Source organism: Channa argus, chromosome 10 (genome assembly GCF_033026475.1).
Source record: "Channa argus isolate prfri chromosome 10, Channa argus male v1.0, whole genome shotgun sequence".
Taxonomy (NCBI): Eukaryota; Metazoa; Chordata; class Actinopteri; order Anabantiformes; family Channidae; genus Channa; species Channa argus.
The window spans coordinates 26,995,016-27,020,717 of record NC_090206.1 but is presented as its reverse complement, the minus strand read 5'-3'; the positions used below and the strand labels follow the sequence as shown (position 1 = coordinate 27,020,717).

At 40.9% G+C, this 25,702-nt stretch overlaps 1 protein-coding gene across 3 annotated transcripts in view; it reads right to left on the bottom strand.

Annotated features, from left to right (window-relative positions):
* The window catches only part of LOC137134285 (transcription factor COE3-like), a 137,771-nt gene that overhangs the window by 98,791 nt on the left and 13,278 nt on the right, over positions 1-25,702 (bottom strand). For all 3 annotated transcript variants that reach the window (XM_067518948.1, XM_067518947.1, XM_067518946.1), the window contains exons 2-6: positions 20,172-20,328; positions 18,504-18,567; positions 15,778-15,833; positions 11,107-11,180; positions 1,363-1,431 (exon numbers count right to left, since the gene is read on the bottom strand). In XM_067518948.1, the coding sequence (XP_067375049.1) occupies positions 1,363-1,431; positions 11,107-11,180; positions 15,778-15,833; positions 18,504-18,567; positions 20,172-20,328 (420 nt within the window). The remainder of the gene's footprint in view (positions 1-1,362; positions 1,432-11,106; positions 11,181-15,777; positions 15,834-18,503; positions 18,568-20,171; positions 20,329-25,702) is intronic.

Below are 25,702 nucleotides of genomic sequence, written 5' to 3'. Positions count from 1 at the left end.
GACTGGACAAAATGTCACAACTAGAGAAAGACATGTGAACACACACGTACACACACACACACTAACCCAACAGAGCTGATACACACTCTATACTGTATGAGTGCAGAGACATATGGAACAGAAAGTGTACACAGCACACACATGATTATACATGTCATAATAGAAACACATCAGGGAGGTCATACAACACATGTACGCACACACACACACACACACACACACAAACGTGCAGCCTCTCAACTCAGGCTGTGTGTATTTCCTAGTGTGTGCGTGTTTGATGGGTGTTTTTAGAAGTGTTGCCACCTCTCTGTACGTTGGTGTCACACATGAGATGGACTCCATACCTCCACCCCCTCCCGCTGCCCCTCCACACCTCAACATGTACAGACACGAGGCATTATGGGTAGAGCTGACACTGCCCCCATAACAAACCTTACAAAACGTGTGGTGATGTCAGTTCATGAAGCCGACAAACAGAAGACAGTGTCTCAGTAAGCCCATCTCATAAACAAGCATTAACATATGTAGAGCTCAGAGGAGGAGACAGAGCTCGTTCTGCAGCAACTAAACGTTATCTTCCATGTGGTGTTGTTGACACAATTCACACAGTGTCGGAAGTGAGAGGTGAGAAACAAGTGAGACACCAGAAAACTGGGAAACAAAGAACTCAGACGGACGTTTGTGGAAGAAAACGGCTGCATATCAACAACCCTCCACTCTCCATCTTCTCTATACCGTGTTCATATACTAACATTTTATTAGCAACACTTTAAGGACCGATTCCCTTCTTTCCAGGCAAGACGCTGGTTCAGTGACACTCATTTTAATTAACGTGAAGATGTGAAATCACAGTTTCTTAAAGTCAAATTTACACAAAACTCCCATTTTTTGTTTGACTGTTTAGGAACCAGAAGCTTTTAAATATTGTTCCAGCACCTTAGTTCATCGTCTTCATCGATTTCAGTTGTTGACAGGTTTTACTTTTCAGCAGCTGAAAATCTGTTCCTTGAATCCTTGAAAGCACCATCACAGAACAGTTCCCTTTATTTTCCATTGATGTTATAATAACTAAGGGGAAAAATGGACACTGAGCTCAGAAAACAAGCAGCCACAGCCAGGATTCCTCTGAATATGTAATCACAGTTTCCCATTTACAACCTGGAACTCATGTCTAGCAGATGTATTGTGTTTAAGTCAATATTGTTTCTTAGTTTTGTTTTGTGTCGTCAAAAACCTGCATGTTACAAACTGTAAAACTTCAACCCAAGAACAAACCACCGGATGTAAAACCTGAGCTGCAAAAACCTGAACTGGAGACATCCAGCAGCAAAGAGAGAGACATGAAGCCAGGGGAGGTCCTACCTGTCAATGATGACGGGGTCGGAGGGCGTCTCGTTGCGATTTCCGCAGCTCTTCTTGTCACAACACCGACTGGAAATAGAAAAGATGAACAGAGTCAAAATGATAAGAACAATCTATAATTTCACAATCTGAAACTTAAGCTGCACATATCTACAACACTAAGAACTAAACCTCACTCATGACAAAACACTTCTCTTTGTGGTGGTTCAGTGTCTCGTTTTTGTGCTTTTATTTCTGGGACCTTTTGCCAGGCCAGGGCCTCCTTGATCCCTTGGGCCTCTGGGCTTGTGCCCCTTCTAAAAAGAAATCCATGGCAATAACATTATTCTACGTATCTAATAAATATTTTAGATAATATAAATTTAGAAAGGCCCAACTTTTATTTTGAAAAACCAACGTGCTCCACACACACATAGTCCAGCTGGTTGGGGTCCAAGCCAAGGTCACAAATATTTGGCTGTCACCCAAGGATGTGGAAACCCCGATTCCACCCACACCCTGCACCCCCATCACTGTCGCCCCTGACAACCAGCCAGCCAACTGAGCGGCCACTCGCCAACTAGTCGTGCAGGTAGCCAGAGGGCAAACCGTCTGCCGAGTTTTATCCAAGAACCAGAAGCCGGTGTGGACGCATCCAGAGGGAGGGAGGGGGGTTTTCTGTTTCAGCTCTGCAGGGGACAGGTGGTGCCAAATGAGGCTGGGTCAGTTTGTCTTGTTAAACAGCAGCAGGTTGAATCCAACACATTAATATTCATCAGCCAGAGAGCTGGAGGAAAGTAACTAAGTACATTTACCCAACTACTGTACTGTACAGTTTAAAGGTACTTCAAATATTTCAGTTTTATGCTACCTTTACATTTCCTTAAACCAGAATCTATATAATAACTGCTGATGTGTTATGACCATACATAACATAACTAACTAACTTATAAATAACCTAACTTTAGTTAGACCTCAAAGTCATACATTTGGTAGTGGTGGGTTATATTTCAGGTAAGCATTTTTACTTACTAGAACTGAGTTTGTGTACTTCTACCTGCAGCCTATCTGTGAATTGCACCATGTGAGTCAAAAACAGTTGATCTGCATCTATTTTCATAATAAATTAATTTACAGCAAGAACTGTAAAACAAAACAAACAAAAAAAAACAAACCCAACATTCTGTTACCAGGCTGGCAAATGGACAAATTGTTTGAAATGTCCTCTTAATGACTAACGGGTAAAGGACCGTGGTTCAGGGAACAGATCTTTTTTTTAATTTGTTTGTTTGCTTAAAGTAAAAGTCACAATGTCGCAGTGTAAAAAATGCGCACAAAGTACACTTCTAAGTAAACTTTATAGAATTGTCTTTCAGCATATATCTGACCTAAAGAATTGTCAGGTTTACCATAGTTAAACAGTTGAGACAAAAATACACTTTATAATAAATAAAACATTTCATATTCTTCAGAAATTGTCATCCCAATGATTCAAACACGTCTAATTTCACCTCCAAGTGACTGATAACCTAGAGTTTTGCATACATTTTCCACACACAAACACGCACAACCCAATTCAAAAAAGTTGGGAATTGTGTAAAACGAGAACAAAAAAAATTTGCAAATCTCATCAACCCATATTTTATTCACAATAGAAAATAACAGGAGAGGAATGTTGTCCCGTTCTTGTCTGATGCAGGATTCTAGCCGCTCAACAGTCCTGGGCCTTTGTTTGGATTTTTCATTTTATAATGCTCCAAATGTTTATTACTGGTGAAAGGTTTGGACTGCAGGAAGGACAGTTCAGCACCTGGACTCTTCTCCTGTGAAGTCATGCTGTTGTGATGGATGCAGTATGTAGTTTAGCATCGTCTTGCTGAAATTTGCAAGGCCTTCACTGAAAGAGACATTGTCTGGATGGGAGCATAAAACGCTAAAATGTCTGTGTGCTTTTCAGCATTGATGGCTGAGCTCATGCTGTGATGTCCAGTAGAGAATCAGGCCTGTTTTTAATGCAGTGCTGCCTGAGGCCTGAAGACCACGGTCATCCAGTTTTGACCTTCGGCCTTGTCCCTTGCACACAGAGAATTTTTGATGATATTATTAACTGTAGATGGTGGGATCTTCAAAGTCTTCACAATTTTACATTGAGGAACATTTTTCTGAAAATAGTTCTACAATTTGTAGGTACAGTTTGTCACAGATTGGTCATCTGCCCATCTTTACATTTGAGAGGCTCTGTCCCTCTGAAATGCTCATGTTAAACCCAGTCATGTTGCTGACCTATTAACCTAACTAGTTGTCAAATGCATTTGTTTTTTTATTGGCAGCAATTACTTTTCCAGCCGTTTGTTGCCCCTCTTCCAACTTTTTTGAGATGTGCTGCTGCCATTTTCCATGAAATACTAAAATGTCTCAGTTTTAACATCTGATATGTTCTTTATGCTCCATTGTGAATAAAATATGGGTTGGTGAGATTTGCAAATCATTGCATTCCGGTTTTATTTAGGTTTTACACATCGTCCCAATTGTTGTAACATCGGATCATTTTCCACAATCAATTGATCAGCAAGTGTAGTTTTTGAATGTTTTGTTTAACTGGTTTCCTTTATATAGTTGAGGAGCTACAAAAAAATCTTGAAGCTCAAATGTATGCAGAGGTGGAGAAACTCTTACTGTCTACTGCAAAAGGATAAAGGTTTTCTGCTCTTTCTTGTAGCAGATTAAGTTAGAAACACCTCCAAGCTGAGCAGGTTTATCAAAATCACAAAATGGCTTCAGATTCTATGCTTTCTGCAAATAACACTTTTAAATGCAGGACTTTTGCTCATTGTAAAAAAGTATTTCGATATTGCAGTAAAACTCTTCCACAATAACAGGATTTCAGTAAAACAAATCCAGCCTCAGGGGAAATATTTACATTTTTCAGCTCCAATGAGACAGAGATGTAGGAAATTTGTCAAAATGAATTTAAACATCAGTGATTGTTCAAGCTTTCTGAAGCATAAATGTGAAAATGTGACAGAAGTGATCAGTCCATCATTAATAACAAAAACAGCATCATGACACAGAATCTAATTTTCTGCCTATAATCTTCTGACAAACATTTCTCTACAATGAATTCTCCCCGTCTTATCGCTGCGAGAGTCATTAACATATCTTCCGGTAATTCTTAAAAATTAATCATATTGCATATGACCCGTGACGTCCAATTACGCTACTGCATTCGCCCCATGCTGTCCTGAATCAAATTGCCATTTGACAAACAAGCGTCAAATCGAGGCTGCGAATGCCAAATGAGACGCTTTATGAATCATTTATCACGCTGTTTGATCTCTAAGTACAGAAAAATCATAAAGTAAGTGGTGTGTTTGTGTCCCCGCTGTCTCCCAGTCTCTGTATGGATGTGTATGTGTGACTGTTGCCATAGAATGCGCCACAATAATTTATTCCCCCAGCTACTTGGAACCATTAGTGAAAGTTCCAGGAGACCAATTAGCATTGGAAACCCACTGGTGCTGCTGTGGTGACAACCTCCTCCAAACTGCCAAAGAAGTGTTATAAACAAACTGGACCCCAGGAGCACTGCCGGGGCCCCTCCAGGGACCCGGGGCCCCTTTCCAAAGACGAAAACAAACCTTGGCTGAGCGTCCACAATATCGCCTTAATGACGTTTCCCCCCGGGCCGCAAACAGGCTAACACCACGGCCAGCTAATGACTGAGAGGAACAACACACACAGACCTGAGTGTGTGTGTGTGTGTGTGTATGGCTACAAACCTGGCAAAAATAAAACAAACAGTGTGTGTGTTGTTGCCGCTGTCACTCATTTTAGTGCAAGAGTTTGTCCCTGGTCGCTGCTGCAGAAAGAGAAACACACTCAGGCCCCAGAAATAATTCAGCCACAGAAGCCAGTTTGGCCGTCGAGCCTCGGCCGGGTCACACAAGCATCATTACCACTGGCTGCTCCTCCTCGCCGCTCAGCAGCCACTTCAGATGCCGCCACAAGTGGAATCTACTTAAAGCACAAAGAGAAGGTTTGTCCGGGCATGTCGGCGCTGCAGAATCACACACACCAAAAAACACTGAGAGGCTTTCAAAGACTCCCCGAGGACTGTGCAGCACGGCGTCAGAGGATCACAGTGTCCCGATAACACCAAGAAGGACGGGCCGGCAGCGCAGGGCTCGCTTTCAAAGGGCAAGTGTTGTAATTACCCAAAGGCCTGGAACGCCTCAGTGGCAGCAGCAGCCAGGCCTGGAGACGCAATGAAGCCAAGCAGCGGTGCCCGGCCTGGGAGCCGGCTTCATGTCTGCGAGCATGGCAGGAGGTTTTTCCCAGCATTGCCTGGAGCCTGGCAGCCAGTGAGGGAGCGAGGTGGCAGCGTGGCGAGGTGAGCGGATCGGAGCTGGCGAGCCTGCAGGAGCCTGCTGGCAACGCCCGCGTGCCAAGCTGGCTGCGGCCAACATGACATGGAAAGCAGCATACTCCAGTTTAAAAATGGTTAATGTGCCGCAGTGATTCGATGGAGAGGTCGCAGACGCTCAGTCAGCTGACCCAGTCATTTAGTCCTAAAAGTGAACGTCATATTACGTCCTTCTCCTACAAATCAAACAAAAGAATGTGACCTGTGAACATCTGGATGAAAAGGCTCAGGAGGAGCTGAAGTTGGGGCCAAATGAATCAAAGACCAAACTGAATTCTGTGCAGCAATAATAGCTTGACCATGACTCTACAATCGTATGATAATTTTTACAGCTGTAAACTGTGGCAGAAATACACCAACTCAAACATGCAAACCCTGCCTGAAAATGTACTCCACTACAACAAGATGTAGCACTTCAAATTATTTACTTAAGTTGAAGTTATGCGGTAACATTTCAGGATTTCTCTGAGCATTAAAAAGCATTGAACTGCACTCGTGCCAATTTAGTTATAAATGAACAAGATTAGACAACAATTACAATAATTCACAGAAACGTTAAACAGTTGAGAAACAGCTACTACAAATTTAAGGACTTTCAAACTAATTGAGCTAGATCCATGCTGCATGTTCAGCCATTAAATCACATAGCCAAGGGGCCCTTTTGTTTTTTGAAACTCTGCCTTTTTGTTGCTGATTGGGTTATTGGTCAGAGAAAACCCAATCCAAGCATTGCTCACACCAGTTCCTACAATGAAGAACATAAAAGAAAGTAGAACTCACTCAACGTTTACATAGTAAAATTGTAACGTTCCAATTCTTCTTCTAGACTTCCTATGTGCCATGGAAGACTTGTCCACAGCAAAGACTACAGTGTTGGAGACACTCGCAAATATGAGGACCATCCCCCATAGGAGCTTAAGAGCACAAGATCTTCTGCAGCAAGCATGTTGGTGCCCAGAAATCTTCACACTTTAAATGAGTTTGTCCTACTGGTGAACTACTTAAAACCCTCACGTGAATCGGCAGTAACTTCAGCTGCTGGATGAATGTCGCGGGCTCAAAGCTACATTATTATTCGGTAAAATCTATGAAGTCTCTAAAATGGAACAAAGATTGACTCACATGGGAGGACAACAGGGTGTTCCTGCAGCTACACACATGTAAACGGGCGCTACACCCAAAGGTGCAGCCCAATGAGTGTGATCCAGGTAGACAAACCAACAGGGACGCCCATAAAGACGAGCTCACCTGGGATCATGACGGTACAGATACAGAGATGGAAACAGTGAGCCGGTCTCTGATCCCTCACTCATTAGCAAATGGAAACACAGCATCCATCAGGGGGGAAGGCTGCTTAATAATCGCACTCAATCACGTAATGACTGAAGCTCGGAGACGCAGACAGTCAGCCGTCATTATGGAAATGAAGCTTGTGTCGAAGGACTCTCGCAGGGGGAAATGAGCCCGGCGCCCAGATAAAAGTCAGAGGATGAGGGAAGTTAAGACAGACTCAAGTTTGGAGATAAAACGATACAGCAGGTGTGTGATCAGAGGTCAAACTGCAGCTGATTAACACGTCAGCCGAGTTCCTGTTCCGTTAAAGCTCTCAAAAAGAGCTTCAAGCCTCGTCCACCACATCCTCCTTCCTCTGCACAGCATTTATACCAATTTCTCCACATTTAAATCATATCGATGCACATGTAAACCACCCATTTACTGCAGGAAACACACAGATCCACCACAGAACACACAAATAAACCAGGGTCCTGTTCATCCAGAGAGGTTTATCTGAAGTTACCATGGGAGCCAGTTTATCCCCTAAACCAGTAAACTCTACAGATTATTCAGGTTCCTGCTTATCAAAACGGATTTACTCCATATTTATACCGAAGTACTTACATATACACATGGAAACCAGTTAATATGGGAGCCCGTTTACTCTATTTATACCAAAGTTATAGATATAGACATCACTTTATTTCATATGTAAACCACTTTACTTTGCAGATAAACTAGTTTACTGCACATGAACCAGATATTCCACCAGTCTGCTACACATACTGTATGAACCAGTTGCCTGCTCACAAAACCACATTTCTTCCACATGTTCACCAAATTATGGACATTTTTGAGTGAATGCCACTGAATAAATTTTCATCCAATTTACAGACAATGTAAACCGGTTTAAGCCAGTTATATCCACAGAGATCTTACATATTAAGCAGTTTCATGCACATCTAAAACAGATTAACCAGGTTCCCACTAATGTTATCCAGTTTACTCTGCACCTCAACCTCTTTATTCCATATTAAAATGCTTTCGGTACAGTATAGTTTTCCTGAGCAAATCAGATAATTAAACCTGATTTGTGCACAAACCAGCGCACTACGCGTTGGAACCACTTAATGCATCTTTAGACCAGTAACGTAAATGCCAGAGGCATGATGTAGGTTTTTTGTGGTGGTTTCAGTGTGACTTTAAAGCCCTGATCAGGAGCATCAGCGGTCACAGCAGCTGGTCTGATCAGCTGGTCTGATGTTGTCACAGGTGAGGTTCCTTTCTATGAACACCTGACCTGAATCTTTTTAAAGCTCTAAAGATGCAGGTATTCATTGTCTAAACCATCTACAATGTTACAACACCTCCAGCTTCAGTCGTGTTTGTTTGTGTGTTGTGTGTACAGTATGTGTGTGCGTCCTATTTTTAGCCCCCCTCCCTCAATCTTCGTCGTCTTCACTCCTCAGTCTGAACCAGTAAAACCATTAACTCACAGACGACAGCAGAGACACGCAGGGCAGGAAAAGTGTTGATTGGTGTGATGAACGACAAACCAACAACTGCTTTTTTCTCCCTCTTACAGACACACAAACCCAGTCATACAAGTGTTGTCACCGCACCCTGTGTGAATTTGAAACTAAAATACTCAGTACTGCATGTGTTCTTGTCAAAAGGCATTAAATTTAACAGGGAAGCAGCTCAGAGTACTGTGGTGGGTACAATCTAAACTGTAGTCTGAAGTAAATTCAAAAATAACTGTGGTGTGTGTTTGCTGACTGTGGGAAGTTTTACTTCTCACTCACACATTCATTTAAAATTATATATTACTGATAAAGTACAACTTTAACTCTGGTAAGAGTAAAAATAATCTTTGAACAGTTTAACCATTAGAGGTAAACATGATAAAAGTTTTCTTGTTTTAGTTAATAAAATCTGGATTTATTAATTACTTTACCAAATTGGGTTTGAACCCAAAAAAGCTGATTTATAAGGAACATTTAACACCCACAACAAACAGCTTGTGCTTCTCTTCCATCACTTTATGTTTGAGCTGATAACAGGTAAAATGTATTTATGTTGACGTTTTTCATTAATTCTCTACTGTAGACTCTTATAATGGGGTTTTTAGATCCAGCATGATGAAACTCAGCTCTGTGAAACCCTCCTTTCACTAACAGCTCCACCAACTCTGCTGCTGTGTCGACCAAAACGCATACAATATGCAGCACGCCACAAAGCAAGACATTAACTTTGACCCCTGAGACTAACAGCAGCATGGCCAGTAGAAAGGAGGCATCCAGCCCGACCAGAGCGCGTGGAGCAAAGACTGATAGCAGCAGTTTTATAATAACTTTAATCTGCATCTTGGAGACAGATTTCCATTCAAGCAGGAGTCTCGGGTGTTTTAACAGTCAAGATTTTCTGCAGGTAAGTTTTATGAGCTTAGGTTTGTTGTGTGATCCTCCACAGTAGCTCTACAGTGCTGTCATAGACTCCTCACTGAAGTTCTCATACACAATATTTTATTATTACAGAAAATTTGTTTATATTTTCTATAGAGTTTCTATAGAAAGTTTAGATCCACTCTGCTTTAGAAAAAACTATTGTTAATGTCAAGGTTTCAGCAGGTTACAGTATGTCTGTGATTGTGCCTACAGAAGGTTGTGAATCCTGTTGTAATAGGTCCTCAGGTGTCTCTTGCACTGAAGATCTTTCCTCATCAAATAAAGTAGAACTAATCAACTATCTGACTAATCAGTTACAGTGCAGCTTTTACAATTTCCTCATTTGCTTTGAGAATTGAAAGCAGCAGAGGTGGGAGTCTTAAATCAGAACATCAGAAAGATGAGGCACTGGTCATAGGTCATCTCAATCACTGCAATGTCCTGGTGACGGGCCATCAGCAGCAATGTTCAGGTCTCTGCACTGCCTTCATCAGGTTCAAAGCTCTGGATCAACAGCACCTTCCTACCTCAACTCCTTTATTCAAGTCCACCATATCTCCCGCCCACTGAGCTCGGACATCATACAGCAATGGTTAGATCTCAAGCAAAACTCTTCAGCTCAGTCATCCCACAAAGATGGAACGAGCTGCCAAACTCTGCACACTCAGCATCCTCACTCCCAATATTTAAAAAACGCTGAAAACAACTATTTTTCAACTTCCCATGTACTTAAATCTTAAAAAGAAAAAAAAAATAGACTATTCCTGCCTGTTGTTTCCTGCACTTGGATCTCATGAAACAAAAACTGTTTTTCTCAAAACACTTTGCTTTAATGTTTTTTCCTTGACTTAAGATTTGTGCTGCTTTGTTCTTCATTTCCTAATAAATGTAAAAAAGCACAAATAACATTTTGTTATTGTTGTTACATTTGTTTTACCACCTTTTTGAAGTAAAAACCAAAACCTGTACATGTACCTGATTTAAAAAAAAAATGCAGTCTCTGCCCCTTGTTGATCTGGATTAAGACTCCAAATAGTAAAGATAATTACCAGATGATTCTCAAAACAAAACAGACTAAAATTTCTACTGTTGGAAAAACTAAAAATTTAAATACAGCTTTTGTGCAGCAGATTGGATTGTTTCAACTCAACAATCAGACGAGTCTATGAGGATTCTGGAAACATCAAAATGTCAGTGTGTTGTCAAACGAATGTCCAACAGTCATAATGCGTTGATTTTTGATGCCGAACATATAAGGAAACATGAAAGGCAGAATTTTAATTAAACCATAAACCACAGGTCATCAGGAGGCAGATCAGACCTGATCCAGGTAATCAGCAGTGATTCTGCAGAAAAACATGCAGGACAGTGGACTGGGAGGAGCAGGAAGGAGAATCACTGCTCTACAACACAGTAACATGCACGTGCACACACACGTTTGTATTTCTATTCTTAATCTTTCATTTCCCTAACACATTCCTCTTACCCCAAGCTAAAGCCAATTCTGACCCTAAAACCAAGTGTTAACCATCAGACCTCCAAACTTGTTAGGGCGTCCACAATGTCCTCACTTCACCCAAACGTGAAAGGAGACGTCATCAGGGTTAGTTTTGTTCTTACCTGCACATGATCTCGTGAGTGAGGAGGACACGACACATCTCTGGGTTCTTGTCCTGGCCTTCGTACAGGATGGGCTGACGGGACAGAAACAGACTCACTGTGAGAATCTAACAGTGTTTCAGGTTTAACAGGTGGACTTCATAAAGTCACAGTAAAAAACTCAGTAAATACAAAGAGGTTATTGTGTGTGGTGAAGTCGACCTGGTGAAGGACAGGTCACACAGAAATTCAGATCAGCCATTTGATTAAGGTGCTTACAAGAAAATATGAAGTGGTTAACAGTCACAGCAGCTGGTAATAAACCAGTACTGGACGCAGTAGTAGTTTTCTTTATTTTATTATTACACTGTGGTGCTGATTTAGTCACTTTACTTGTTATATTGGTATTTTATTTTTACAATTTAAAAAATTTTCATAACTACAGTTGAAAGTACATAATGTAATAGTAATCTATATTATATTATAACATGTTCTTGGTATAATACTATAATTTCCAACACTGAGGATCTAACAAAACACATAATCTGTCATTCTTTGTTTCCATTTGAAGTAAACTAGTTGATATGTTGACATGTGCATGTGCTGCCTTAATTCCCCACCCCCCACTCTGGCTGGACCTGCACACCAGCAGACATGGCCTCCATCCACCACCTTCCCTTTTGGTGTTCTCAGCCTCCTGCAGCCTTCCCAGAATTCCCTGCCAGATGGTGGGCCTCGCCCCAGGATGAGGCCCCCCTACCCCCCACTATACCACCCATCCCTGCTCCTCAACCCCACAGAGCTGTCATGTCAGCGTCCGGATGACGGATGACCGCTGAGTGGAGGTGTGTGTGCTGTAATACCCCGGTGGCTGTAAATGAACTCCAGTAAGAGTGTGTGTGTCCTTTTTTCCAGCAATGACCTACCACTACCTCAACCACCTTTATAGTCAAAACAGATCCCCCCTCCTCTTCACTCACACTCACACACACACACACACCCCAGGGGGACAATACTTTTAGGATAATGACCATTTCTGCATTATTGATCCTGATCCTGGCTCCGTTCCTCTGGATTAAAATGCTCCAGTTTGACCAGGAGGGATATGGATCAGGGACACACACACAGTGCTGTGGTCAATATTTATACATCATCATTCCTGATGCAAAGATGCCACGAGGCTGCAACTGCACCTTGATATTGTTCTTTCTCTGTGAGGAGTCTACGATAATCTGTGCTGAGTGAATTTTCTTTAAGTTTGAACAAAAATATTTCTTAAAGGTTCTAAATCCAATTAAAAGTAACAACATAAAGAAATCTGTTGTCCACTTATTTATTGTGGAAGATTATCACCAATCTTAAATATCTGCATGTGAACCTCTTGGGTTATAAGTTCACGTGAAGGAAGAATTACAGTCAGGTGTTTGAATCGGTATGATGTCAGTCAGCTGTGAGTCTGGGAGGTTCTGACTCATTTAAAGAGCCTAAATATGGATCTTCACCATCAGTCTGATGTGTCGTGGCTCAAACAAAGCAGATTTCCGAAGACGAGTTGTTGATGCTGATCAGGCTGGAAAAGCTTTAAAAAGCTGAAGCTCAACAGAAAGCTGATTATGCAGCAGGACAATGACATCAACACACATGTGGTTCTACAGCAGAACCGTTAAAGCAGAAGGAATGTGATGTTCTGGAGCAGCTGAATCAAAGTCAACATCCCTGAGCTGAAGCTGTGATGAGCTAAGCTGATGTGCAGTACTGATAAACACTGGAAATGTTATTTTAAAGTTATTATTGCATTAGGATGCGGCTGTAGCTCAGTTGGTAAGACAGTCGTCTGCGGAGTGGTTTGATTCCCAGTTCCTACGTGTCGAAGTGTCCTTGGGCAAGACGCTGAACACCGAGTTGACCATGGTGGGTCAGGTGATCACCTTGCATGTAAGCCACCAACATCTGTGTGTGTGTGTGTGTGTGTGTGTGTGTGTGTGTGTGTGTGTGTGTGTGTGTGTGTGTATAAGACCAAACATTGTAAAGCGCTTTGGATAAAAGCACTATATAAGTGGCCATTTACCATTTACAGGATGTCACACCTATAACTGAAGGCTTCATATATTTTTACCACACACCAATAATAATGATTTATTCACTTATTAATTGTGTACAATGATCCCGTCTCCTTTTTGTTTTATTAGTTTAAAAGGTTCCCTCTATCATTTTAGGGCTTGATGCAGAAAGAAATTCTTTAGGGTTCAGAAACTACAGCACCACTTGGCCTTTATCCCTCTGAGGACCAGCTGGAGTTTTTTAAACATGGAGACATTTTCGAAAGTGGATATTTTTGGAAACCAGCGCTGTCCCCACAGAACTCTCAGATGTTTTACTCCACTAAAGTCTATTTGTTGTGGAATTGGATTTCATTGCAACAACTTTCTTGATCCTTGTGAAATTCTGGCCTTTCTTCTCATGTTGACCTTATTTGTCCACTTGCTGAGTTAATGTTTTTTCCTAATGGTCTAGTTTGTGTAAAGAACCTGAGATTTGTTTGGCACAGCTGATTTGCTCCCCTCCCCACACAAACAGACACCTCCCTCTGTGTGACCTGACTCCCTGTATAATCTGCCGTACAGTACCATGTGCATTAATCCAGCTCCACCTCGCCATGACGATCCCCCAGATGCGTGGTCCCTAACAGGCCCGCGACAGGGGTTTATCGATCCGCAGGGCCCCCAGTCAACCTGTCTGTCAGGTCTGACTGTCAACCGGTGGGGTGTCATGTAGTGGGAGGTGGAGGTGGAGGGGGAGGTGTCAGGATTATTGTCTCCAGTGTGCCGTCGCTGCGCCACATTAGGGCCTATTGATCGGTTTCCACAGCTGACGCTTTGTCGGGGGGCTGCTTGATACATCGATCGGCGACATGCCGACAGGGGCTGAGACACCGAGGGGAGGGGGTGTGGGGATGACTAAATGAGGAGGAGGTGAAGCTGGGAAGATGTTTGGGTTGTCGCACAGGTGTGTGGGAGATGTTCTCTGTTTTCAAAGTGACTCTCAGTCATTGATGGATTAACATCATTTGTGTTTTTGGTCATTTTGTTTGTATTGTTTGTTTTTGGATGTTGTGTTTTCTTATGTCATTGTCATATCTGTGTTTGATTGTTTTTTGTGTCAATTTGTAATTTCTTGTCTTCTTTTGATTAACTTTTTTTCTTTTGCATTCATTATTTTTTGGTAATTTCGTGTCTCGTTTTGGTTGTTTTCTGGTTTTGTTTCGGGAACTATTTTATGCCATTTATCTGAGCTCTTTAATATTCTCTCACCCTGATCTCTCAGGGCCCATTCAAGGTATCAGCACACTTTAATGTTATTTTATAAACTCAAGACCTCAACAAAGAAAATTCATCACAATCTCCTGATAAAACTGATTTTAGGGGAACATATTTGGGTTATTCTTTACTTGAACAGTTAGGCCTGGTGGAGTTTATTTTAGATTTGTGTATTTTTTACATCATCTGGTATCAAATTCTTTGTTTTCTGTGCTATTAATTTGCTTGCATATCTGATTTTAAGTGTTTCCAATTCAAAGGGAACATTGCTTCAGCCTTTAGCAGAGCATCAGTCTTTGTAAAATAAACCATCAGGTGTGAGGAACAGCACGATCTGGAGCTGAGGGAACTGCTGGATGCAAGCGTTGAGGCTCGGTTGGAATCTGGAAATATTTGGGGTTTTTCTTGGCAGAGGAACGGTTTGCAAGTTCAGATTCAACATGGGGGTTCTGAGAGTGAAAACCGGAAACGTGGGAGGAACTGGAGGACCTGCAGTCAGCGAAAGAACAAGCGGCACAGCTGAAAAGGAAAACACATCAGTGCTGCTCGAGTGTAGGAGAGTCAGGAGGGAAATCGAGGAAAAAAAGGAGAGTCCGACGAGGAGTTTAAAAAGTTCTGAGAAAGGTTTATGGGGAGAATTGTTCTGTTTTAAGGAACAGAGATACAGAGTTAGTTATAAATGAAGGAGAAGTTTAAAATGCTGCACAGAGAATCAGGATCATACGTAAAAATCATTCTGCAGTTGGAATCATGACGTGTGTTTAATTATTATCCATTTTAAATTCGTTTCTCTTTTGTAGTCTCATTTCTGGAGACACGTCTCAATTTGTCTGCTCTGTGTCTCATGATTTTGTACATGTGTTTCTTTTTGTTACATTACATTATCTTTTATGCAATTTTATACTTGTATTTGGAGATTTTGTCTCCTTTTGGTCATTTTGATTGTTTGGTGTCCCCTGTTTTTTGCCACTTTGTGGATCTCATCATTTTGTGTTTGTGCCTTTTTATTTTGGGGGGTTTTATCTTGTGTGTCTGTTTGGCCTTTTTCTGGGTATATTTAGTTATTTATGTCTCTTTCTGCTTGTTTTCATCTCAGGTCCATAGTGTTGTCTCTGTTTTTTGATCTCTTTATTTGCCTGTTCTATCTTATTACTTGGATGTTTAGTCTATTTTTTTCCATTTTGGACTTTTTTGTCTCATAACGGTGTTTCCTAACATTCAAACCATCTGAACAGTCCTTACTCTTGTTCCACTTACTCCTGCCAGTTTCAACTCTGCTCCATATTGTACTGTAGGTACATTCTCATCACAGTAACAATAGATATATCAATTAAAGTCTGTTGTGAATCAGTTGTGAGTGTTGGCAGTTTCTCACCTGTTTGGTCATGGAGTCTATCAGCCGAACATAAAGATCCTGTTCTGTCCTGATGCCTGGAGAACACAAACACACTTAACAACTGTCGCATAAAAAAACACATAATGCAAGCAACTGTAAATAAAGGAGGGAGCTGGAAATAGTATAAACATATGGAAATTATACACAAGCTTTGTTGCTAAACCAAAACTTGGACATTGGGGGACAAAATTATTTACCTGAACAAGATGCTTCTAATTGTAGTGGAGTACTTTTTTAGTACTGCAGTTTCACTCGAGTACTGACTTTCTATACTTCTAACACCTCTGCTGATTGAACTGACCTAATGAAATTTTGTTGCTGGATATTTATGAAATATTGTGATTATTTGAAACTTGTCATCTTTATGCTTTGCTTCTCGCTGACCTACCAGGGGTGAGATGTGTCTGACAGTAGTATCTGACTTTACTGCTATGTGCTGGAAGCATTAGTCATATTAATTAATGATGGAACTTTAGGGTCCTCTGCATCGTGTCATCATGTGGCACGTCACCATGACCAGCACCATTTATTAGACTTCTCTTAATATGTCAATGCTAAAACACACACACACACACACGGCTGTTAGCCTCCTCTTCTAATTTCAGTATGAAAACAAGAAGAACCCCCTCAGAATGATGCTCTGTAACATGTAATGTCCCTGCTGTGTATTTATGTTTTTTGTAGCTCTTGTCATCTTGTCCCAGCTACGCTAATGCTACTTCCCCCCATCCAGGAAAAACAAACACAAGTGTGGCTCCAGAGCTGTTTATTATTTATAGACCAGGCCGCCTTTAACTGCCGAGCACTCCGCCGCCCCTCCACCACCACTGCTCCTCCTCCCGCTGCTTTTTTCCTCAAGGATAACAAGGAATCCTCATTCTCTGACAAATTAAATATCAATCAGAGTTGCTTGTCTTTTATTAGCTATGCATCCGGGCGTAAATGTGACACAAACACGACATGGGGTGGAGGAAATTGCAGGGAACACCTGTTAGTGGCGGAGTAGCTCTAATTGTATTCAATGCAGTGGGTTTACTTCTTGTTTCTCAGGCCGTTTCCTCGCAGCTTCCTCGCCTTTCTAATTGACATGATTCACTCCTCGCTCCACGGCTGAGTGCTGAGCAGTCTGCACACTAAATGGCGGCTATCCGTCCCTGTTGCAGATGAGGTCAATTACCTCTGTACGATGCTAATCCGACGACGCCGACTCATATTAGAGTGATTTATGCCCCTTTGGAAGAAAACGCTCTTTTATGTGCCACTTTATCTGGTGTTTCTGCGGGGGTCTGAGAGCATTACGGCCGCCCTCCTCCTGCAGGTCTGGACTGGTGCCAGCACTAAGCAGAGCTGTGTGTTTCGAATCAGCTAAAAAGATACCTCGACTTCCCCCCAATGGACAAAACAGAGTTCAGGTTTGGTTAGTTGTCAGATATTCCAGATGTGAGCATGCACTGCCGTTCTCTCTCCCTCTCTAATGAAAAGTTTTTCCAGCCTCACAGTCTTAAACTGTCCAGTGACCTTTAATATAAATTCCTTCTCTACTAATTCTAAACTCGGAAAGTTCAGCTGCAAACCAACACAGACTGTTTCACCTGTGGGAGAAAACCATCATTAGCACAGCTTCATCAATCAATACAGTAAATCCAGCCTGAACAAAGACTCACCTGACCTACAGAAGCACCGTTTAAAAAAGGCTCGATTTAGGCTTAATTTCATGCTGCCCATCATTGTCTAAAGGTGATGGCGTACAGTTATCAGCTGCTCCTAAATACACGGGTACAACTACTCCCAGCAGCCTTTGCCCAAGTCCAGAAGGGGAAGAACCGAAATCTGTTAACCCTTTATCCTGCAGGAACAAATCTGAATGTTTATACTACATCACTGTCACCAGACCACAATGTGTCTCTGCCCTTAACTAAGAGCCCAGGAAATGAGCTAAGCTGCAACAACTTGCTAAACATCTTAATCAAATACAACATTTTTTGTAGCTGCTGCAAATCTGTTGTATATAAACATGATTTTCTTGGACACAGTTTAGTCCAGAACCAGTGAGACTGGATTATGTCTCAGGGCTTGGACCTGGCACCAGCCACTTTCTGGGCTAAATTCCAACACAGCCCGTGTTTTTCTGGGAACCACTACATCTCCAACCCTGTTTCTCCAGCACATGAGCACCCAGGCTCACTTTGTCTCTCTGTGTTGGACCGTCAGTCGTCCTGGGACCTACGTCCCTCTCCTGTCTGTCAGAGCCTCATTCCAGACGTGGTAGATTTGCATCTTTGAGCATTGTGCAGCTCAAAAGTTTTGGCAGCCGCTGGAAGTTGTTTGACATCCTGCTTGATTTTAGTCTTAGTATGTAATGTATTAAGCGGCACAGTGATTGACCAGTGATTAATCTAATTTCTCCTCTATACATTCATGATGAAACTTGATTTGATCGTCTGCCATTGAAAAGCACCCTATCGCTGTTTTTCCCATGCTGTCTCCCGGAAATGTGGTAGGACATTAAACTATAACCTGAATAGATTTAAGAATTTGACAAGTTGCAAATAAATTTATCTGATCAAATATATACAAATATCTGATCATGCAGAAAACATCACTATGTTATTACTGAAGGATCATTAAACTAAATACATCATTTCCAAAACCTTAGATTACAATAACTGAATCGTCACTTTGTGAACAGATATTTGTTTTCTCACCGTTGCTGTAGAGCAGCTGTAGCCTGTAGTGGATCCCATTGTTGGTCTTCTCTCCGTTGTATTCCTGTCACACACAAACACAAAGAACACTTGATTCAGCAAATTTTTGTGATGATACAATTACATGTGCACATTTACACAAACATTTGCAGTGCGCTGTATTAGAATGTAAAGTGTGTTTCTTATTACGTCTTTTCAGTGTGTAGTAGTACATGGAAGCCTCACAAAAGGTCAGGAATGACACCGACTTTCAAACTCATAGTTCTGGTAGTAAGCACTTAACAAGGCTCCCAGTTTACATCTGCCACACATCATTAGAGTAAAATAAAACTAAGCTTAGTCAAAATGTTAATCACAATTAATAATCTTAAATTTAAAAGAGCTGTTGAACGTTTCTTAAAATTATATGTTTAAAATTCTTTATAATAAGACCTTTTCTTAATTTTTTGCAATATTTATGATTTAATACAACTCGACTGCAACAATAAATGTGTTTCTCTGGGAAACATAACTCCCATAAACAGATTATGTTGCTGTTAACATGACAGAGCTGTTGTTCATTTACATAAATTACAACTTGTAAAGGGTTGTTTAGTTCCCTTTAGCCCCCCGGTGCACTAGGATATTTTTAGAGAAAAATCTTGGTCTGGTTGAATCACAGTGTGTTTATTAATCTTTAACCCTTTAATCTAACCTTAACCAAAGTATTACTGGTGCCTAAACTTAACTACACAATGGAAATTGCAGTGTATGTATGTATGTATGTATGTATGTATATGTGTGTGTGTTTGTAAGTCCACCATCCACCCCTGACCCCCTCCTGGTGACTCTGCCTGTTAATAAATGCAGTGCTGTATTTATTATTGTATAATTATTAAAGACAGAAGTTGCATCAAATCCACCTACTGACTCCATTTCTGAAAAACAAATATGTGTTCATTTGGTTGGATCAGAGCATTTTTTTTTTTTTTTTTGGAGACGGTTGTTGGCTTGTTTTGTCCTGTTATTTATTACTGTAAGATTATTTTAAGATGAAGGATCATAGATGTTGTTCTCCTCAACAATTAGAGCCACCAAAAAGCCTGTGAGAGCTGCGTTCAGATATTTTTTTTAACTCCTACCATCATCTTTGTCTTTGCTCTTCACTTCTGTTCCTCTCACCCTTTCTTGCCCTCCCTTCTGTCTTTTTATTTCCTCCCAAGCTCTCTCTCTTTCTCTGTCTGGTTACAGCCTCTGTTGGTCGGCCGCTCGGTGCCAACTGTGCCTGGGAGTGTTGGCTCAGTCCCAGTGTGTGTGTTGGAAGGAAGGGGGGAGGGTTTGGGGCAAGAGACTAGAGGTCAAAGCAGAGGTGAGGTGAGTGAGTGGGTGGAGGCAAGGGGAGGATTTGGTGCCAGTTGGCAAGTGATCAGAGAACAAACACCCCCAAACCTGTCTGGATATTTCATTTATTATCATCAGAATCATTGGAAATGTTTTCTATGGAGCCGTTTAAAGGAGCAGTCTGGTGTTTTTCTACATTTTCAACATCTTCCAGGACTTCTCCTGGTGTTTGTGGCTCCTCCAGCAAAAACACCTACAGTGATCCACATGCAAACAGCTGCAGCTCCTAAACCACAATGACAATATGAACTGACAAGGTTTTCCAGGAACAGAACACAAACACTTCACCTTGTCTTTCTCCACGAAGTCAACGTAGGAAGTCCTCTCGATCTCGACCGGCTGCCCCTGACGGTCGTACAGCGCCAGCACAAAGTGGAAGAAGTTGGACTTCCTCAGGTTGGATGGAGGCTGCTTCTCAAAGTGAGCTCGGGCTAAACCCACCCCACTGAAACAGACAGACAGACAGACAGTCCTGTTAGTGCCTCAACCTGGGCCACAGTTGTATTTTCACATTATTTAATGTCAGGGAAGTGTTTGAGTTACAAAAGGTGCTAGTCTCATATTGTCGTGAAAACTGTTAATAGTAACAAACTGTTCAGACACAATAAGTCCAGTTGTATTTGTAGAGCATCTTTCATAAATGTCAACCATAACTCAAAGCGTCGTAAGAGAAAAGCAGTAGTAATGTTAGAAATAAAACCCTAAAAATTTGACACTTGACCACATAAGGCATAAAATGCAGAGTAAACAGGTGAGTTTTACAGAAAAAAACTGTTACCAGGATTCTTTGCAGTTTATATGTTATATTCATTTTTGTACCAGAAAGAAAAGAATTACAGGTGCATGTTTTGGCACATAAACAAATGTTTTAGTGTTTTTGTCTGAAGTTGTACATGACAGCTTCTATTTCACATGTTCATGATCTAGTCTCTTTTTTTTTTTGTCTGATTATTAAATCAGAAATGCTAACTCCTATAAATTATGTTTCTAAATGATGTTTTTAGGCCAGATAACTGCAACCAGATTACTTTTGCTGTTAACATAATGAACACATGTTGGTATTTAACATGAATGACTGGTTGCACTTTATGGTAATACTTAACATATCAATATAAAATGTTTCCATGTCCTACATTTTTGATCTTTCACGGCCAACAACTGTTGAACTGTGAAGTGCAGTTGTAAAAAAAATAAATTGCAAGAGGATGTTAAGATAAGCTTGTTGTGACAAACGTATACACAGATCACTCTAACCTATCATTTCCTTTACATTTGAGTCTTGGATTCCCTCTCTGGGTGTTCAATCGAATACAATGTGTTCAAAGTGGTTTATTAGTGGTTTAGTGATAGATAGATAGATAGATAGATAGATAGATAGATAGATAGATAGATAGATAGATAGATAGATAGATAGATAGATAGATAGATAGATAGATAGATAGATAGATAGATAGATAGATAGATAGATAGATAGATAGATAGATAGATAGATAGATAGATAGATAGATAGATAGATAGATAGATAGATAGATAGATAGATAGATAGATAGATAGATAGATAGATAGATAGATAGATAGATAGATAGATAGATAGATAGATAGATAGATATATGGAGAGAGAGAGAGAGAGATAGAAGAAGAGGAGAATGTGGACCCGGTTATGACAACAGATGTCTGTGAACTTCTCTCAAAGTGCTACATAGAACAAAAGCTATAACCAAATTTTGCAGTCTGCTATTAGATCTTAATTCATCCAGTGGCTCCTACAAATTCCACTGCAACCGCTTCAGGTGTGTATGAGTTGTCAGCATTTCCACCAAACAGTGATTTCAACTTTAAATCTCTCAGATGGTTTGATTTAATTAACAGTTCATTAACAAGGCCCAAATTGACAAAATTATGCACAAATTACAACATTTGTGTTCATCAGAACTTGTGCCCCTCGGGGACGCTTGCTGCTAATAAAAAGTTAAGGCTCCACTTGCTGCATCGATATTAACAAATTAATAAGTCCCAAACAATTACATGTCCTGAAGGGGCCATTTCTTGAAAGCATGTCTGAAACCACATATTTGGGAGTGATCGCTCATAATAACTTTTACAGAGGAATAAAGCTGATGACAATGAACAATGAAGTTGTGGGAAAGAGTAGTGGAAGCTAGACTAAGGACAGAGGTGAACGTTTGTGAGCAGCAATATGGTTTCATGACTAGAAAGAGAACAACATATGCAGTATTTGCTTTGAGGATGCTGATGGAGAAGTACAGAGAAGGTCAGAGGGAGTTGCATTGTGTCTTTTTAGATTTAGAGAAAGTGTATAACAGGGTGCAGAGAGAGGAGCTGTGGTATTTTATGAGGACGTCTGGAGCAGCAGAGAAGTATGTTAGAGTGATGCAGGACATGTATGAGAGCTGTAAGACCGTGGTGAGGTGCTGTAGGTGTGACAGAGAATTTCAAGGTGGAGGTGGGTCTACATCAAGGATCGGCACTGAACCCCTTCTTGTTTGCTCTGGTGATGGACAGACTGACAGATGAGGTTAGACAGGAATCTCCATGGACTATGATGTTTGCATATGACATTGTGATTTGTAGTGAGAGCAGGGAGCAGGTGGAGGAAAATCTAGAGAGGTGGAGGTCTGCTCTGGAAAACAGAGGAATGAAGACTGAATACATGTGTGTCAATGAGAGAGACCCAGGTGGAACGGTGAGGTTACAGGGAGCAGAGGTGAAGAAGGTGCAGGACTTTAAAACGGTTCAGAGCAACGGAGAGTGTGGAAAAGAGGGGAAGAGGTGAATGCAGGCAGGTTGGAACGGGTGGAGAAAGATGATGTTCACTGATGATGACCACTCATAATAACTTCTGCTGATATCAATCTAATATCACAGCTTGCTGCTGTGCTGTATAAAACCAAATTTTTCTTTACACTTATGTGTCTTATATGTCTTAATGTGAGAGAATCAAGACAGTCAAACAGTGAAGTTTTAGAAAACAAAGGATGAGGAGCATCTGTTGATGCGTTTAATCCAAGATTTTTAAAGACTGATACGTCTGGACTTCCCCAGGGCTCTGTGTTGGCCCCGTTTATGGTGTATTTTGTGCATAAATTCATATGTTTAACTCATATGCAGATTATAAACAATTGTTCAAGTAAAGTGTATTTATCTGCTTGTGTGTTTAATTACTTTTCGAACAAAGTTTCAATTAAAACTTCAAAAAGTAAAAAAAAAGAAGAAATCTTTCTTTAATAGGACATTAATATAGTGATTATTTCTGCTTTGATAATAGGCAGAGGTCAGAGATCAGCCTTTTTGATAAATGCCATATTATGGTCTTAGAATGAGCTTCAGTATAACATTTTGTTAATATAAAAAAAATCCATTTAACTCAGTTTGAAAGTGGAAAAACATCACTTAGATTTTTTCAGCTGCTGATTTTAGTAAAAGTAGATAAAGCTTCTTGTTGATCCTGAAATAAAAATCAATTTTGTTGCAGGAAGCGACCTCCACACTCAGCCTGGAGAACCTCAAAGTGTCCAGGGGGGAAATGCTCAAAACAACAGCTGAATATTTTTACATCAATCTCATTTCCCTGCTCATTGTGTTTCCTAAAACACTTTATGATCAATACGATCGCCGGGGCATGGAGAAATATTTATTCATGCTCAGGGTTTGTTTTTGGAAAATTGCCTGGTCTCTCTCGGCCTCTGGATTCGCCGGCTCAGGGGTGTATTCCCCAGATGGCAGATTAATACAGCCGTGACCTTTCAGCACCCCCATTACCAATGCTTAATGCTTCATTTGTAGGCCAGTTTGTTGAAAGCTAATTGTTCCGACTTCCAGCGTTTGTCCGGGTGGACGGTGGTGGTCGAGAGTATGCAGAGAAACTCCAGCAACTCAGGTGTGTCAGCCAGGTTAGAGCCTCTTTACATGGGGAATAAGAACTGATGTGTCAAGAAAGTAAATAAAACAATGGCACACAGAGAGAAAGACCCCCCCCCCCCAAATCATTTCAGACAAATCCTGCAAAATGCCAGCATCCAATTCATCTGTTTTTATCCTGTTCTACAAACACACGTGGAAGAAACCCCCAAAAACACTAACGTACTAGATTTATAGGTTAAAAGTGCTAAACCTACAGTATTGGTTGGGCAGATAAAGCCCCCATCATACCTCTTTGTTTGTTTTGACTCATTTTGTGTCGCTTTGTGGCTTTTTGGGTCAATTTTAACTTTATATTTTTTCATGTTTAGTTGAAGTTTTCCCTCATTCGTAGGTATATTTTATTGAATTTGTTGCAATTATTTGTACTTTTATTTTTACTCTGTTTTATATTTTTTCCCACTTTGTGTCTCATTTTTTGTTTCCAATTGTTATTATTGTATGTAGTATAATTTTGTGCCCGTTAATGCATCTTGGTAATATTTGATTGACACAGTATTTAGTTTTTCCCCCTTAAAGGTATATTTAAGGGGGATACATCTGTTCTTGTACTTTGCTGTGGTCACATATGTCGCTCTGTTGGGTGAATAACTTTCTCTCTTGCAATAAGATTCAGACAATTAGACAATTATTCAAGTGTTTCAATATCTACAAAAAATAAAATTTGTCATTGTAGTTAGGGAGGTTTCTCTTACAGGAAAAAGATTTTTGGAATGACTAAACCATCAAAACCTGCAGAACATCCCTTTAATGAGTGTTCTAGCAGAGCATCCCAAACCTGCTTTTTGGGTTTGTTTGAATTTGCAGCTGATAGGACCTGACACAAATGTAGGTTTTAAATTTGCCAAAAACAAATACTAAGACAAACGGTGAATTTGGCACCTGTTTCATTCTCAACACCATCAAAAGCATCACTTCCACCACTAAACCACCCCATTATCCCAATTACACACAATGCTTTGTAGCAGATCGCCACAGTGACGGAGCAGCCGCCACCGCTCATCCTCTCCTCTCCTCTCTGCTCTGCCTCCACTCAGAAAGCTCGTTAGCATTATTATTATTTCAATTATGCTAATTGCGGCTGCATCCACTCGTCGCCACGGCTCGTATCCGGCTGTTAGCACTTGGCACAAGGTGTAATAAAAACAGTATCGATGGCACACGGCTCGCTCAAACATGCCCGGAGTGTAAATCACACTCTAGCAGCCAGAGCGGGAAAAAATAAAACACACACACAGAGCAAACACAGCGAGGCAACTGAGGGCCATGGCCGCCGATCTGCACGTTTCCACTGCAAAGCCTGAAATTAAAGGTCAGCGGGAGTCGTGTTGAGCGCTCTGCAAACAATTACTGAGCAAGAAAGCCTGTCCTGGGTGCAGTCAGTTCATATCCACACACACACACTAAATCCACTGCCTAAATATTGCATTAAAACCTGTGAGGTAGATTTTTTTCTTATCTGGGATAAAGGAGGATCAGTCAACCAGTGACCCCAGTAAAGAAACACCATCTACTGGTTCTACACCTGCTTCTGACTTACAGTGTTTGTTCTCAAGATTTAGGAGGAAAGACACCAAATCTTTCTAGATGAACTGAGAGGGAAATGTGTGTAAAATGCCGGATATTCCGACTGGAAGCGATGTTGGTGCTTCAGGTAGTTCAGTACACGCTAATCACAAACCATCTGTCCTGTACTATTACCTGCCTGGTTGGAAACAGTGGGTTTCATCAGTCCAGGAATTTAGCTAAAACATGGACAAATTCCACTAGAAGGAAGAGGGTGAATATCTTTGACATAGGTGAACTGAGCCTTTACGTCAAGCTAATTTTACAAGCATGTAAAATCAGTTTAGTATCATTACCATGTTATTGAACTGTTG